Consider the following 16,648-nt stretch of genomic DNA (forward strand, 5'->3'; position numbering starts at 1 on the left):
ATATCTACACTATTTGACTCAATTTGCATTTGTGTTATCCCACCATATTTGTGATGAAACTCCTCCTATAAAGACTAAAGGTCATGTAGGTTGTTATAAAACAAGGTTTTTGATTTCTGCATAAAAAAAAAAAAAAAAAAAAAAGAAAGGATAAGAGATGTAGTGGGCTGCATGCAAATTTTTATGTATACATAATTTTATATAATCGGTCATAAAACAGAACTATAGAGGAATATAAAATGATGAGATCAATATATTGCCTTGTAAAAAATGTCACCTTTCCTTTACTTGGGTTGCTTATTATAAATGAGTGATTTTAAAATAGACCCTGAAATAGGACGGTAGAAAATCTTGAATATAAAAAAAAATGTTGGTTATGTCTCATTATAAAGAATATTTAAACATGATAAACAAAAATGTGTAAATGCAATAAATTGTCAGATACAAATTTGCTAGAAATCTGAATTGTTGGCAAGAAGAAAACAAGTGTGTATAGAATGATACCCTAATATAATTATTGAGGTTGTACCTAAACTACTACTTTGTACCAGAAAGTTTTGAAATATAAAATTAAAGTCCAAATAGGACTTGAAAATGTGTGCTGCTCTGTCCAAAGAGGACATGGGTAACACTCTATTGAGGTTAGATTGCTACAGCTTCACTTGTTTGTCATTGATTTCTTTCAATGACAACTGGAACAGCTGAGCTGGTCACAATCACAAGCAAATTTGAATTGCCTGAATGAATTTGGCTTGTCCAAATAACATGCAATATGTACTGCAATTAAAAATCAGTGGACAAGTTACTCAACCAGCTAACTGATCAGAAAGTTGCAAAAGCAGTTTAAAGTGCAAAATACGATTTAAATACATTAGCGTTTTAACAGAGAAAAAGGAGATTTGTTATCTCACAATACCTTATCCTTCTATGACTTGTTGCATTCAGCCTCTTACCTGGATTTTGGCTATAAAACGGCCCTCCGTTTATCTGATTTTGAAGATTTGGCTGTGAGGTCATAGATGGAGGACGACGATATGGAAGAGAACCTCCTATTGTTGGTGGTGTATGTCGGGACGCTGGTCTGTTCATACTGTAGAACTGAGCAGGGTTACCTAAACAAGCATAAGCAAACAAACGGAGTGAAAAATTACCTAAAACACAAGAACAATTTGCTTTAAATATTTTGCGCAGTTTGTTATTTCCACAAAAGCTACAAACACTGAAATTCTATAAAAGACTGTATGTAAATGTCAACTATAAGAGGCATAAATATGGAGTGGTATTGAGAGATTAATAAAGCTTTAAGAATAAAGCAATCAAGAAAAATAAGTATAAAATATTTAACCTATAGCCCTAAATACTAGCACATGTACAGAAAGACAAGTGGCTAAAATGGCCAAAAGAACAAAATACTTTTACTGTTTTAAAGTGTAATAGCTATTCTTTCATTTTGGATAGTGTGGAAGGGCTGGAATTTCTTTTTTGATGTTCTCCGCGCCCTTGCAGATATCTTTTTGTTTATAGATCATTGCCCCGAGATTGAGAAGTGAGGGAAAATCTGAAATTATGCTTTGTTACTTGGTCTGGAAAATCTTCCAAAGGGGACACTTGTTGTGGTGCCAGCTCAGAGGATTTCCTTTACTTTGGATAAATCTACTCTCACTTCCTGTGTCAGGACATGAAATGACTGAAAAAAACAAAAAACACCCCTACTGGACACAAGCAGCAAAAGAAAGTTTTTGGGTAATTTTAACCATGCTTTAAATGTTAAAAATTGACTTTAGATGTAATGTAAACCCAAAACTGAATCCCCCTACATATATTGCTCTAAAGCAATCAAACTGTATATACTGTATATTAAAAATGACGCTGTGGTTTTATTTATTTTTGCTACCAACTGCAAAAGAGTTGGGCTATGCTGCGCTGACAGTACCTTGAAGTGTCAAGCTGCTGTCCTTACAAAGCCAATACAAAAAAATGTAAAATAAAAAATGAAAAACAGCCAAATGGTTACTTAGTTTTGGTCAGGACAAGGAAGGGTTAAAGCCTCTGCAAATTTTTTTTATAGTTTTTTTGTGTATCCCCCATGGGGATATTTCCATTCTCTCCCTATCAGAGCAGGAACTGATGGGAAATCTCTCAACCGGTGGCACAAACAAAAACACAAAAAATACATTGTAGTGGGGGGAAGAGATAAACCACCAGTTTTTTTTTATTGCTGTTCAGACTATCTTCATCTGGTCATGACTGCTCCCCCTATTTCTTGTATGGGGGTCAAAGGCACAAGCAAATGGGAAAATTTTCCCAATGGGGTCATAGACAGGAATAAACACCTGGCAGATTTCTGAACTCTTCCCTTATCTAGCATATTCTCCAAGTGATTGTCTAGCATCACACAAGTCAACAATGTTTTTTTTGTGTGGTTTTATAGGCTTTTGTTTAAAATCCCATCTACTTCACACAGGAATTGTTTTTGAATGATTTTTCCAGCGACTTGGCAATACAATTTTTTTAGCCTGAGAAGTCAATAAAATGCTGAATACTAGATTTATAAAAGTCATCCTAATAAAAGGAAAAAAATGCTGCATAGAAAAATAATAATACACACCACTAGCTAAAGACTTTTAAATAACCATAGGACAATATTAATGTGGTAAAGCCATTGATATACCTTTGTCTGCTATGTTAAATGATTTTACAAAACCAGAAAACCACATTTACTTACATTGTTAAACTTGATTACACCATTCCTTTTGATAATATATACCAGTTTGTTTTGGCTCACGTTATTCGATGACTGAATCCAAGACATATCAAATATGTAGTAAAACAAATACAGTATATCCCAGATCTAGATGCACTCAAACAGCTTCAATACTTATTAAATGTACCATTGTCCGTACTTCTTAAAACTTTTTTTTTTTTTTTTTTTTTATGAACAGTCCAATAATAACACAAATGCAACACAATCAGTACTAGATTGATGAACGTTAGACTATTATACGTCCAACTGTGTAATGGTACTAAAGTATAAGCATTCACCTATTCACTCGTCCTCGTCAACATGACACCCCCCAATGTTGAGAGCTTGTGCCCCCCCCCTTTGGCCTGCAGGAAAAAAAAATGCTTTAATGTTGGCTCTTTAACATTGATGTAAACTGAACTCTAATGTATATTGAATCAGTTTTTTCTTTGAAAAAAACGTGACTGAGCGGATGTTTAACTTCTGGGCACAGGTATGCTGAATTATCTGCTAGGCCATCTTTCTTTTAACCACTTCAGCCCCAGAAGGATTCCCCCCTTCCTGACCAGGCCATTTTTTGCGATACGTCACTGTGTCGCTTTAACTGACAATTGTGTGGCCGTGCGACGGTATACCCAAACAAAATTAATATCCTTTTTTCCCCGTAGAACTTTCTTTTGGTGGTATTTGAACATCTCGTCATCAAAAATAAATAAAATCGCAATAAGCGTATATTGATTGGTTTGCGCAAAAGTTATAGTGTCTAAAAAATAGGGGGGAGATTTATGGATTTTTTATTTTTAATTATTTTTACTAGTAAGGGTGGTGATCAGCGATTTTTATTGTGGCTGCGACATTGCGGTGAACAGATCGGACACTTGATGCTTTTTTGGGACCAGTGACATTTATACAGCGATCAGAGCTAAAACTAGCCACCGATTACTGTATAAATGTCATTGGCAGGGAAGGGATTAACACTAGGGGGCGATCAAGGGGTGTTTTAACTGTGGGTGGATGGGACTGACTAGGGGAGGAGAGAGATCAGTGTTCCTACTTAGTAGGAACACACAATCCATCTCCTCTTCCCTGAGAGAACTGGGATTTGTGTGGAGCTCAATTTGTCATAATTATCCCAGTCAGTACTGTGAAAGCAGATCTAACCCTGTCTGCCCTAATGAAGGGTTAAAGGTGCAGAGGAAGTACTGTTTGCTGTGGATGTTAAGGACAACCTTGACACAGGCTCACTCTAACACTGTTGAAAATGCCTTGCAGTCAGCCACAATACGGAAAAAATTATATATATATATATATATATATATATATATATATATATATATATATATATATATATATATAGTATAATAATATATTATACCGTATTTATCGGCGTATAACACGTACCCCAAGTTTAGGAGGGAAGTTTAAGGAGAAAAACTTACATTTAAATGTCTATCACTGCAGCCTTAACAGTGTCCATCTGCAACCTTGTCCAGTGTCATTTGCAGCCTTGTCATTTTCAGCTTTGCCATTTAAAAATGGCGCCACCGAGAGGATGTTGACCCAGAGGATGTCCTGTGTATCTCGGTCGGGCATTCGGAAGTTCACAATTGGCGTACCCACGATTTTCCCCCAATTTTAAGGGGAATATCAGTGTGTGTGTGTGTGTGTGTGTGTGTGTGTGTGTGTGTGTGTGTGTGTGTGTGTGTGTGTGTGTGTGTGTGTGTGTGTGTGTGTGTGTGTGTGTGTGTGTGTGTGTGTGTGTGTGTTAGGCATTCTATGTGAATGGGGTTTTCTCACATTTGACTGCAAAAGTGAAAGTATGCTTAACCACTTTCAGACCGGACCAATTTGCTGGTCAAAGACCAGACCACTTTTTGCGATTCGGCACTGCGTCACTTTAACTGACATTTGCCCGGTCGTGCGACGTGGCTCCCAAACAAAATTGACGTCCTTTTTTTCCCACAAATAGAGCTTTCTTTTGGTGGTATTTGATCACCCCTGCGGTTTTTATTTTTTGCGCTATAAACAAAAATAGAGCGACAATTTTGAAAAAAACGCATTATTTTTTACTTTTTGTTATAATAAATATCCCCCAAAAATATATAAAAAAACATTTTTTTCCCTCAGTTTAGGCCGATACGTATTCTTCTACATATTTTTGGTAAAAAAAAAAATCGCAATAAGCGATAATTGATTGGTTTGCGCAAAAGTTATAGCGTTTACAAAATAGGGATAGTTTTATAGCATTTTTATTAATAATTTTTTATTTTTTTTACTACTAATGGCGGCGATCAGCGATTTTTATTGTGACTGCGACATTGTGGGGGACCCATCGGACATTTGACACATTTTTGGGACCATTGTCATTTATACAGTAATCACTGCTATATAAATGCAGTGATTCCTGTGTAAATGACACTGGCAGTGAAGGGGTTAACCAGTGGGTGGCAGTGTAGGGGTTAAGTGTTCCTAGGGGTGTGTTACTAACTGTGGGGGGGTTGGGCTTTCATTTAGTGAACACTGATCTCTGCTCCAATCACATGGAGCAGAGATCAGCATCCCTAGTTGCTAGGCAGAATGGAGAAATGCTGTTTACAATGGCACTTCTTCATTTGGCCGCTCCGTGAGACGATCGCGGGTATGCCCGCGGCGATCGAGTCCGCGGGTCCCGCTACCGGCCTCACGGAGGTCCCGACCAGCGTGGGAGCGCACCGCCGGCCGCGCGCTCCCGATGGCAGGGCGGCAAATTTAAAGGGACGTACATGTACGGCCATTTGCCTGCCTGTGCCATTCCGTCGACGTACATCGTCGTGCGCTGGTCGGCAAGTGGTTAAAGCACACCTTGCAATAGATCAAGAAATTGGACAGTTTTTGGCTATGGAAGAGAAAATTAAAGATGGATAATCTGGCATTACCGAATACTACCTTCTACGTCAGTGATGGCGAACCTTGGCACCCCAGATGTTTTGGAACTACATTTTCCATGATGCTCTGGCACTCTACAGTGTAGTGGAGCATCACGGGAAATGTAGTTCCAAAACATCTGGGGTGACAAGATTCACCATCACTGTTCTAGGTAATGGTTAGGTCACCCATTATGCACTGAACATATAGTGTGTTATTTTGGGTGAAAATGTTGAGATCATTTGTTGAACAAATATATTCTTCCATTAAAAGAGACCAAGTCACCAACTTTTAAAAAAAGCTGGTAAAATGCAAAGAAAAAAAAATTGAGTATTTTAACCAGTTCCCGACGTCGGCAGAATGGCACGTGCAGGCATATTGGCGTAAAGGTACGTCCAATCTTTAATGCCGCCCTGCCATCGCGAGCGCGCCGCTGGCGGGCCATGTGATTGGAGCAGAGATCAGTGTTCCCTAAATGAAAGCTCAGCCCCCAACAGTTAGTAACACACCCCTAGGAACACTTAACCCCTACGCTGCCACCCACTGGTTAACCCCTTCACTGCCATTTACACAGGAATCACTGCATTTGTATAGCAGTGATTGCTGTATAAGGGACAATGGTCCCAAAAATGTGTCAAAAATGTCCGATGTGTCCACCATAATGTAGCAGCCACAATAAAGATCGCTGATCGCCGCCATTACTAGTAAAAAAAAAAGAAAATATTAATAAAAATGCCATAAACTATCCCCTATTTTGTATAACTTTTGCGCAAACCAATCAATCGCTTATTGCGATTTTTTTACCAAAAATGTGTATTAGAATATGTATCGGCCCAAACTGAGGGAAAAAAAGTTTTTTTATATATTTTTGGGGGATATTTATTATAACAAAAAGTAAAAAATAATGCATTTTTTTTTTCAAAATTGTCGCTCTATTTTTGTTTATAGCGCAAAAAATTAAAACCGCAGGGGTGATCAAATACTACCAAAAGAAAGCTATTTGTGGGGGAAAAAAAAAGGACGTCAATTTTGTTTGGGAGCCACGTCGCGCAATTGTCAGTTAAAGCAACGCAGTGCCGAATTGCAAAAAGTGGTCTGGTCTTTGGTCAGCAAAATGGTTTGGGGCTGAAGTGGTTAAATGCTTATTTGCTGTGTTTTTCCATACCACAAATTATTGGTATTCAATTGCAATATGCCTTTGATCTTGCCTGAAAATGTGACTACTCCCATAAAATAAATTCCTCAGCACAGCTGCCTTCCTCAATGCAAGTCATAGCCCTCTCATCTTCTGGGAGTGTCTAATTACTATTATGGTGACTTATTGCCTTTTTTGGAGAAATTAATACATCTACCCACAAAGGGATTTTTTACCAAAAATTCTTTGGACCGATATATTTTTTTCTTTATTGTGATCAATCATCCAGGGCTGTGATTTAGCCCCATTTATGACTGACTGACCAATAATATTTAATAATTCTAATGATATATTAGAGTGGTGTGGACAGCACATCATTCCATTGTGGAGCTTGTACTTATATCCGTATTTACGGGAATACACTGCTCCCATTAGGAAATATATGCTACTTATTTTGTTTACAGGGGGCTTGGTTTATTTTTTTTACAGGTATTATAGGGGGTGCTCTCATTTAGGGGATGAAGGGGTCTGTGGATTGTGGACATTACCCCAGTTGTTCTCCCTGCAATTTTCGGGAGAAAGTTCATGGATTGTAATAGGTTGTCGGTTCTTATCGATATAGGGAAATATAGAACATTGGGGCATTGTTTCAGCTCCTCTCTGTTCTATATACAGGGAATAAACTGGAAATTTTGCTTGCTGTGACTTTTTATATTTTGCTCTTTTTAAGCAATAAATTGTACTGTAGTTAACTCTTTAGGGTGTGTATATATCTAATTTTTTAGTTTTTCTCTTGATTCAGTGTCTAATTACTGTCTGTGCTTGCCTAGCTTCTCTCCCTACATAAAACGTATGTAACTGCCAGAGGAGCAGCAAAGGCAAATGCTATAGTGTCATTTGAGTCACAGTTTAAAGCCTACAGACTATATCTATATCCTAGGCGGCAGTGCCCAGCAGCGGCCTCAGGGCTTTTGGATGTCTACACAAGTGAGGATTTTACATATAAATAACATTCATAAAATACAATAAATTAACATATAATATTATGGGAAGATGTTTGTTGAAATCAATGGTCTGGCAACAGGGCCTTTTTAGGTAATGTAAACACATTATTAAACATTTAATTTCACTGCACTGAAGTTTACAAATATTAGAGGTCAATACCACGTCACCACCACACTGTTAGATTCATCCACACACTCACCTGTAGAAGGAGCAGAGGAAACAGCAGGGGGAGTTGGAGAGGTGAAACCATCAGCAGGGGGTTGAGCTCCTGCAGCAGCATCTGGGGTAGTTGAGGAGGGCGGGGCAGTAGCAGGAGCATGAGGGATAGGGGCAGGTGTGGAGGTAACAGGGATGGGAGGAGTGCCAGCTGAGCCAGCAGGGGCTACGTGGAGAGAGGAAGATGTGAAGTTAATACAGAAAGCATGTTAGGTGGGAACAGAAATGCTTTCATGAAGCTTAGTGTTAGGAATTTAGTCAACAGATCTAGGTACTGCCATCATTCACAGCCAGCAGTGGATGGAATACATGCAAAGGAAAAGACCTGATTCCATATTTTTGGATATTTGTTTGAGAAAACATACAGTGACTCGTGAGCACCAATGATTATCATTACTAAAACAGGCACAGTTTTTTCCCCTGTAAAGGTTACCTTTATATCTATGAAGAAAACAGTGAATGCCATTCTACAGGATCAAATTATATACTACACAACTAAAATACAAAAATGAGCTAAAGATGTATGTAAACACAGCACACAAAAGTAAAATAAAAGCCTGGGTAATGCCAAATATCAATCCCATTTTAGGGATTTTGCAGAAAATACCAATGACATTGAAGATGACACTTGCATTGTGTTCGCCAAAGTCTATACCAAAAAGTTGCACTTTTGTATTTCATCACCAGCATAAATTTATGCTGAATAAAATGTAATACAGTTTACCTCACTGTAACCTAAAAGCACACAAGACCCTTTTCTGGCTGAATATATAGTTAAAGGGATTGTAAAGGTAAATTTTTTATTTTCTACATAGGTTCCTTTAAGCTAGGGCATTGTTGGTTCACTTACCTTTTCCTTTGATTTCCCTTCTAAATGTTTTTTTTCTTTGTCTGAATATCTCACTTCCTGTTTCTCCTCAGTAAACTTCTCACCATCATCCGAGCTGGTGGTTAGTCAGCCAGAACAGCTAACTGAACAGCTTACTGGGGTGAAACAGGAAGTGAGAAATTTAGACAAAGAAAACAAAGAAAAAAAACATTTAGAAGGGAAATCGAAGGAAAAGATAAGTGAACCAACAATGCACTAGCTTATAGGAACCTATGTAGAAAATAAAAAAATTACCTTTACAACCCCTTTAAGCTCTATTCATTGTTTTTTCCCCAAGGGCATAAAAAGGGATGCATAGTCCTAAAATCCCAACTGAATAGCTACACAACTAAATATACGCTACTTTGTGGAAGATAAAGCAGGATCAAATATACTAAGCTTCAGGTATTAGTAAGCCTCTTATTCTTAGCTAACAATTTGTAATATCATACGATGCCCTGTTAGGCAATAGCATTTAGCATGTCTTGGTGCTGCTGGATGTTATCTAGCTGGATAATTACTGCTACTGGCAACTACTTGGCATAATTCATTAATGATTACTGGACATGGGACTTCCGGCAGTGAAAATGCTCAAGTAACTGCTACTGGAGTGAACTGGGGATTTAATGGTGATTATTTCTTGGTGATTCTGCAACATTTTAAACATTATCACACTGGCTATATGAAACTGAATACTACATCTAACCGACTTTACTGGATCACTTTTTGAAACTGGGAGATTAAACGTTTTATATAGGAAAGCCGAATTTTTCCTGCAATTTATGCAGTGTCCCGCTTATTTACAGTCCTTATTTACTAATGTATGCTATACATTACTAGATGACCTAATATGTTGAAAATTAAATATTTCTTATAGGGGACCTAGACTCTTTGGCGTATGCAGGATCTAATGGATTTACAGTCCTTCTCCATCAATGTATAACTGCAAAACTAGTTTCCTCAAGAAAATAACTTATACTAACATTTTTTGATCTTTAAAAAGAGGTTTGCTCTTTTTAAATGTAAAGAATGTAAAGAACAAGGCACGTTCAAACACATATGGTGGGATTGCCCAAAAATAAGACCCTTTTGGGATAAGATAATTGAAAACATACATGATAACCGGAAAGAGGATTAGGAAATGTCCATGGGCTTGCCTGTTCCACGATACAGACATGGGAGTAAGGCAATACAAAGCCACTCTCATCCCTTATCTCTTGAATGCAGCCAAAGCCTTAATACCAAACCATTGGGGAGACCCCCAGGGGCCGACAATTCTTGAGTGGGTGCAGAGGGTGGAGCAGAGTAGACTGATTGAAGACTCGATCAATAAAACCCAGGAGCCAGAAAGTGAAATCCAAGGGAAATGGCAACAATGGCTGACATTCATAGAGAGTGGGAACTGCCATGTCTGATTAATAGGAGCAGGGAACAGGGGAGGAGGGCGAAGGACACGGGCGGAGAATGGGGGGCACAGCTCCGTCCGTTTTTTTTTTTTTTTTGTTATGCCCGAGGGGGGGGGGGGAGGAGGGGGGTTTTTAAAGGTACTAGGTAAGATGAGAGGTGTAAGGAGTTTGTATCTCTGTAATACCCTGTACGACTCCACTCTCAAGATTTGTATAATGATGTTTGAATAATGTACGAAAAATAAAAATAAAGAATATATAAAAAAATAAAAAGGTTTGCTAAAACAGGATAAAAAATGAACCAGGTACAAACACAACAATGTCATACAGCAATGGGTATGTTTACACAAATGATGTGCTTGAATCAGTAACAATATGATGCTCACAATATTTACTACATTGCATCGAGAACGCATGCAAGAATTTATGTATACAAAAAGTAAAATAGAAAAAAAAGCTACTCCGCACAGGAAAAGCATACAAAGCAGAGATCACTAGCATAGCATTTTGTTCATGAGGCAATTATTTTATTTTACTGTAATGCAAATATCACAAAACCGGAAAAGTAAAGAGATAATTGATTTTCTTTAAAACATACCTGGAAAGACACTGGGAGGAGAAGGAGTAGGGACAGCAATCGGGACACCAACACTACCACTTCCACTGTTCTCCCGACTGCTGCTCCGACTACTGGGATGACTTCCGCCACTACTGCCACTGCTGCTACAAGGAGCAAACAGAGAGCCAAAAACAAACAGTGATGCCCATTAATCAGTAAAACAGGACATTTTGCAAAACGACACCATTTACTAATAAACAATGTTTTTGAATACAGAGAGCCTGTTTGATATACAGCAGTGTACATGAAATATGCTATGGCCAGTCAATTCTTAGAACATTTTATTTATAAAAAAATTGAGACTAACAGTGAATTGTATAATACAAGAGGTAATTACTTTGTTTAATTTTGTATAAAGTTTTGTTAATTGGATGAAAACTGTGTTTATAAAAGTGTCCGTACAGTACAGTCCCACATAAAGAGGAACTGCAGTCTGCTCACATAATTTGTAATAAAAATGCTTTGCCATTCTGAAGCTTCCCTCCAACCACTTTACATCTTATTTTATATACTGTGATTCTGTACTTGCCAAATATGCTGCAGAAATCTCCCTCCACTGAGTCTGGCTGCAACCATCTTAACTGTAGGCAGCTGAAGCTGCTGCCTGTTCACTTTCTGGATTTACACAGACACACACCTCCAGCCCTGCAGCTCTCATTGGCCCTCTTATGACCTCCCTTTCTGGCAAACTCTCAACGGAGTGATCTGTGCATGATCTCATAAGCCTAGGCTTTTTACCAGACAAGTAACAAGTAGGAAGTGGGCTGTATAAGGTATTTACTGGCAGAAAAAAAATGTTACTAGCCAAACTTAAAACGACAAGGGCAGAAGAGTTAATAGATTGAAAGTTGAAAAATGACTGAAGGCCCAATTTAAGGGGGTTCCCTTGTTGTGCTATAAAAATTTTTTTTTAGTTTAGCTACCAGTTCTACATTTGCTATTATGGTTAAAAGTCGGCACATTTAAAAAATTAATACAAATAAAAACATAAGTGCAATATGCAGTAAAACATTATTATTATTGTATACTATATTTTAATCTCTCATCATTATAAGGCCATCAGAACCATGAAAAGATTATCCGATTGTTATGGCTCATCTAACTTTTCATATTGCCTTTAGATGATCATATTAATATTGTGATATGAACAGGGGGCACACCTTGAATAGCAAGTTTCAAAAATTAAAGTGAAGAAGTATTTTTATATTGTTTGTACAGGCTCAAAGTCTCTTTTGAGCAAAAAAAGTATGGTTCTGGAAAAAAAAAAAACGTATACGGCATTGAAACCACTGTACCAGTCAATACTTAAAGGATCGAGTGAGAATGGCCGACTGAGCACAGGAGCAATAATGATTGGCCATTTTCATTTTCCTCAATTACTAAGCTGGGATGGCATGCGCTTTCGATCCCCCCCCGCCCCTAGTGCATTCTCAGCATGCATGTAGAGAGAAAGCTAGGTGGTCTTTTTTTAAAGAAATTAGTGGGAAAAAACTGCCCTTGCATAAGATATACGATGGAAGATATTCTGCCCCTTTTTTGGTCAGAGACTGGGAACCTGGCACAACTGACCTGTTTCAATTGGTTTACCAATGGCCCCAGAGAAAATCAATCCACCAGAATATGATTAAGGTGTAACTAAAGACAAAACACTTAATTGCTGTCTTTGCCACCATTAGGGAGATTCACCCTCCCTATCTGTGCCATTTACTGTTATAATCGAAAGTGAAAGAAAACCCCACGTTTTGAGTAGACTTAAAGCAGAATTCCACCCTCAAGTGGAAGTTCCACTCATCGGAACCCTCCCCCCCTCCGGTGCCCCAATTGGCATCATTCAGGGGGGTGCAGATACCGGTTTAATACAGGTGTCTGCACCCACTTTCGTGAATAGCTAGCCGCAGATGCCTCCCCCCATTGTGCTCTGGGAAACACACAGTTCCCAGGACACAACGGGGAACAGTGGAGATGCAGTAGCTTGCGCATGTGCAGTAGGGAACCGGGCAGTGAAGCCGCAACTTTTCACTTCCCGATTCCCTGACAGAGGATGGCGGCGGGGGCAGCCGACAGACTAGCGATTGCTCGTCATCTACTGCTGTCATCGCTGGACCCTGGAACAGGTAAGTGTTCATTTATTAAAAGTCAGCAGATGCAGTATTTTGTAGCTGCTGACTTTTAATATTTTTTTTTCAGGTGGCCATCCTCTTTAAGAACAGTAATAGAGGGGAAATCTTCCAATGAGGACACCTGTTGGTGCCCCTGGGATTCCCTCACTTTAGAGGGATTTCCTCTCACTTCCTGTTTTGGCTATAGGACAGGAACTGAAGGGAGATTTCTGAAGGGGCAAAGATGGCGAAAAAAAAACAAAAAAAAAAAAACACAAAAACAAAACCTACAGGGAGTTAAAACCTTCCCTTCCTCATCTAAAATGAAAAAAATATTTCGCATTAGTTCTACTTTAAAACCATGATATTCTTTTTCAGGCAATTTTCTTTTGGTTATATAATGCAATACAAGTATAATCCTCAAGAGCAGCAAACCTTATTTCAGCTTTGGTCTGGGTCAATACAGTTTGGAAGTTATTGTTTTTCCCAATTTCATATTGTATAACAAACCTTGTTTAGGTACATTTAAAATCACTTAATCCACTATAAGCATATTGTGCAAAATTAAAAATGTAAAAGACATGTCTAACATCAACCTTGCCAAACATAAAAAATAAAAGCAAGTAAAAACATCTGTGCAGGAAACTAAAGAACATATCTGAGAGGGTTGGTACTACATGCTTTTGGGACAAGACACACAAAAGGACTGACCTCAATGTAAAAGACCTACATGGAATTGGGGGAGGGGATATAAAAAAAAAAAAAAAAAAAAAAAAAAAAAAATCACACACAAAAATGCTAAAACACCGGTCACAAACCAAATCTTCAAGCACAGGCAGTGCCAAATACTTTCTGATGCTCTGTAGTAGTGAAGAAGCTTGTAAAATGAAGGGGGTGTATATCTAGCAAAAAGCCCCATTTTCACAAGGGATGCCATCAAAAAGAATGGCAGTGGTTTTAAAAAAACTGAAATTAATGGATTATTTCCTTGTCTTTCTGAAAGTAGAAGAAAGAAACTAAATTTCAGTGGGTCAGGAGATTTTTTGTTGCCAATGAAACTACATCAACTTACAAAAACTGAAGTTAGTATACAATTTAGGTTGTGTAAAATTACACAGAAGAAAATGCCAGTGAGCTCCAATGTCCAATAATAAAAATAACGTTCTAATCAGGAAATTAAATGTGGCCCTTTTTCATCTTATTTAGGACTTAAAAACTTTAGCACTAACTCAAAACAGACTTCAGTAACCTGATAAAAATGTGGTGAGTTGTTTATAGGAAAACGCCAGCCACCATTTGGCACAATTGCTAATATAGCTTACATATACCTGTATGTGCGGTTCCTCTGGTTGACTGAAGCTGTTCTAACAGGGCTCTGTTGCTGTGAGGGAGCCATGTTACGTGTGGGGCTGGGAACATAGTCATTTGGAACGACAGGGGGACGCACAGGCTCCAGTGTGCGATAAGGTGAGTGTCGCCTTCAAGAAGAAAAACAAAAAGTAAAAAATAATACCTCTAGATGATATCCCGAAAATGTGGGACATTAGGATAAAACGTGTTACAGCACCACATCTCAATCTTGCGATGGGAGGGGTTTATGTGTAATCAAAACATCTTTTGAACAGCTTGGAAAACTGATGAAAAAGAATGTAGGCCTGACTCGAACCTCAATTAAGATTCACACGTTTCAACCCCTTCACTGCTAGAACATTTGCAGAGCATTGGTTGAGAACTTAGACCTCAGGCAACATTCAGGCATGTAATGCCACAAACAAAAAGGGATTTGCCACAGAGTGTAGTTCATGAAAATAAAAATGATGTAGACAAAAATGATCTGGGGAACTAGTTGTCAGCTGAAATAGGATAAGCATTGAAAAATTAATTATGTAGATGTGATCTTTCCAATGGGAAAGCTACAAAGGCTATTTACGTAATGTAATATATTGTATGCCTAGAAGACAGTGTAATCTGTCACAGTGGCAAAGCAGTATAATTAGTGCATAAAAGCATGTCCTTGGATTTGATTATTTTTTTTTATTTTTTTTTTTTAAGTAAGCCACTTCTATTATAAGGTGTTCGACTGCTTTCATAATTTAAGGCAGGAAATAAACAGGTATTCATAACTGGTTTCAAAAATAATAATTGTTCTTGTTAACATGCAGAAGATAAGCCTTCTGAGCGTGAAACATAGAACAATTGCTGTGGGGAATAATGACATGCATATACATAACACCGACAGAATTTAAAAATATTTGTGGGACAAAGACTTTGAATTTGAAATGTTTATGAAACATTTAAAAACATTTCCTTTGAAAAGATATAAAAACATATATATAGAGATCAGCTGAAAACTACTTAGGCAACATAACAGCCAGGAAGCCTTTAAGCTTAAGCAGGATACAATGCATCTGTGATGACTCCAGTAATCCCTGTACTAGGAGAGCAAAATAATTACCCAAGAGTTCCTTTGCCGGCTACTGGTGGACTAGGGGGCTTCTGGGTAGGCGGGGTGGTACGTGGCAATCCGCCCATCTTCATATTCTGTGTACTAACCTAAATAAAAATAAAATGGAAGACAATACTGCATTAGAATGGCAATGCCTATGGAGTTTGACAGTGTAAGAATTTGTTTCATAAACAGTGCAACACTTTGAAAACTGTATTTTAAAATGCTCGAGGAACAGATTCCGCAACTGAAAAGTACAATTTGAAAGAAGTTAGGCTCCATGCACACTCGCTTAAAAATCACTGCTTCTAGGAGTGGTGTTCTGCCTGTAGAAGCAGCTCAATGTTATCCTATGTGTCCATTCACATTAGGATGATTACAGGCATATTTTGAGCTCAACAAGGCAGGAAAAAAAAACTTCTGGTTTGTGTTTCTGATTGGAGCTTTCTGACAAAAAAACATTAAACTCTCCTAAACGCATCTAAACTTTATACAAAAAATGCTCTATATGATCAATTTTTTTGCCAAGGGAACTGTCATTATTTAAGCCCAGTGTCCATGGAGCCTTACAATATAAAATATGCACGCACATTGGGTGTTCAATTATGTTTACAAACATGCACAGAAAAATTTAAGTGAAGCAACAACATTGCTTTGTAAACCCCATTTTTTTTTTTTAAAAACAACAAACATGTCATATTTGCCTCCACTGTGCAGTTCATTTTGCACAGAGTGGCCCCTACCTGCGAGTGTCCACATTGGAAAAGGCTCTCCTAAAGGGGAGCCTTAGTGCAGGCGTGCCGAGTCCTGCATCTGTGTACATACACACAGAATGCAGGACTCGGCCCCGCCCCCACATAACTGAATTTGATGGGCAGTCAAGAGCCAAGACAATGGTCAGACAGAAAGAGCGCGTCTCCGCCGAGGGAAGGAACGGGCTCAGGTGAGTAAAACGAGGGAGCCGGTCAGTGTCAGAAGTTTTTTCACCTTAATGCATAGGATGCATTAAGGTGAAAAAACACAAGGGTTTACAACCCCTGCAACTTTTTCTGTGCATATTTCTAAACAATATCAAACACCAAATGTGCTTGCAAAATTTTTATGAGGTTTCTTTATTTACAGTACACCATTTGTTTAATCAATACAGCATTTTTCCGAAAAAAAAAATCAGCAGATCAAGACCACGCATACTCAGAAATGGCAGAAT

The 16,648-nt window shown here is 38.2% G+C and overlaps 1 protein-coding gene across 31 annotated transcripts in view; it reads right to left on the reverse strand.

The window, feature by feature from the left end:
- ABI2 (abl interactor 2) overlaps positions 1-16,648 on the reverse strand; it is a 164,263-nt gene that overhangs the window by 39,725 nt on the left and 107,890 nt on the right. For 6 of the 31 annotated variants that reach the window (XM_077448540.1, XM_077448542.1, XM_077448545.1 and 3 more), the window contains 5 exons: positions 15,451-15,548; positions 14,324-14,473; positions 10,876-11,000; positions 7,987-8,169; positions 954-1,112 (listed from right to left, as the gene is read on the reverse strand). In XM_077448540.1, coding sequence (XP_077304666.1) covers positions 954-1,112; positions 7,987-8,169; positions 10,876-11,000; positions 14,324-14,473; positions 15,451-15,548 — 715 coding nt within the window. The remainder of the gene's footprint in view (positions 1-953; positions 1,113-7,986; positions 8,170-10,875; positions 11,001-14,323; positions 14,474-15,450; positions 15,549-16,648) is intronic. The other 25 variants (XM_077448547.1, XM_077448549.1, XM_077448557.1 and 22 more) reach the window with 7 other exon arrangements.

This window comes from Lithobates pipiens, unplaced genomic scaffold (genome assembly GCF_037356315.1).
Source record: "Lithobates pipiens isolate NorthernLeopardFrog02 unplaced genomic scaffold, aLitPip1_a1.2 Scaffold_22, whole genome shotgun sequence".
Classification (NCBI taxonomy): domain Eukaryota; kingdom Metazoa; phylum Chordata; class Amphibia; order Anura; family Ranidae; genus Lithobates; species Lithobates pipiens.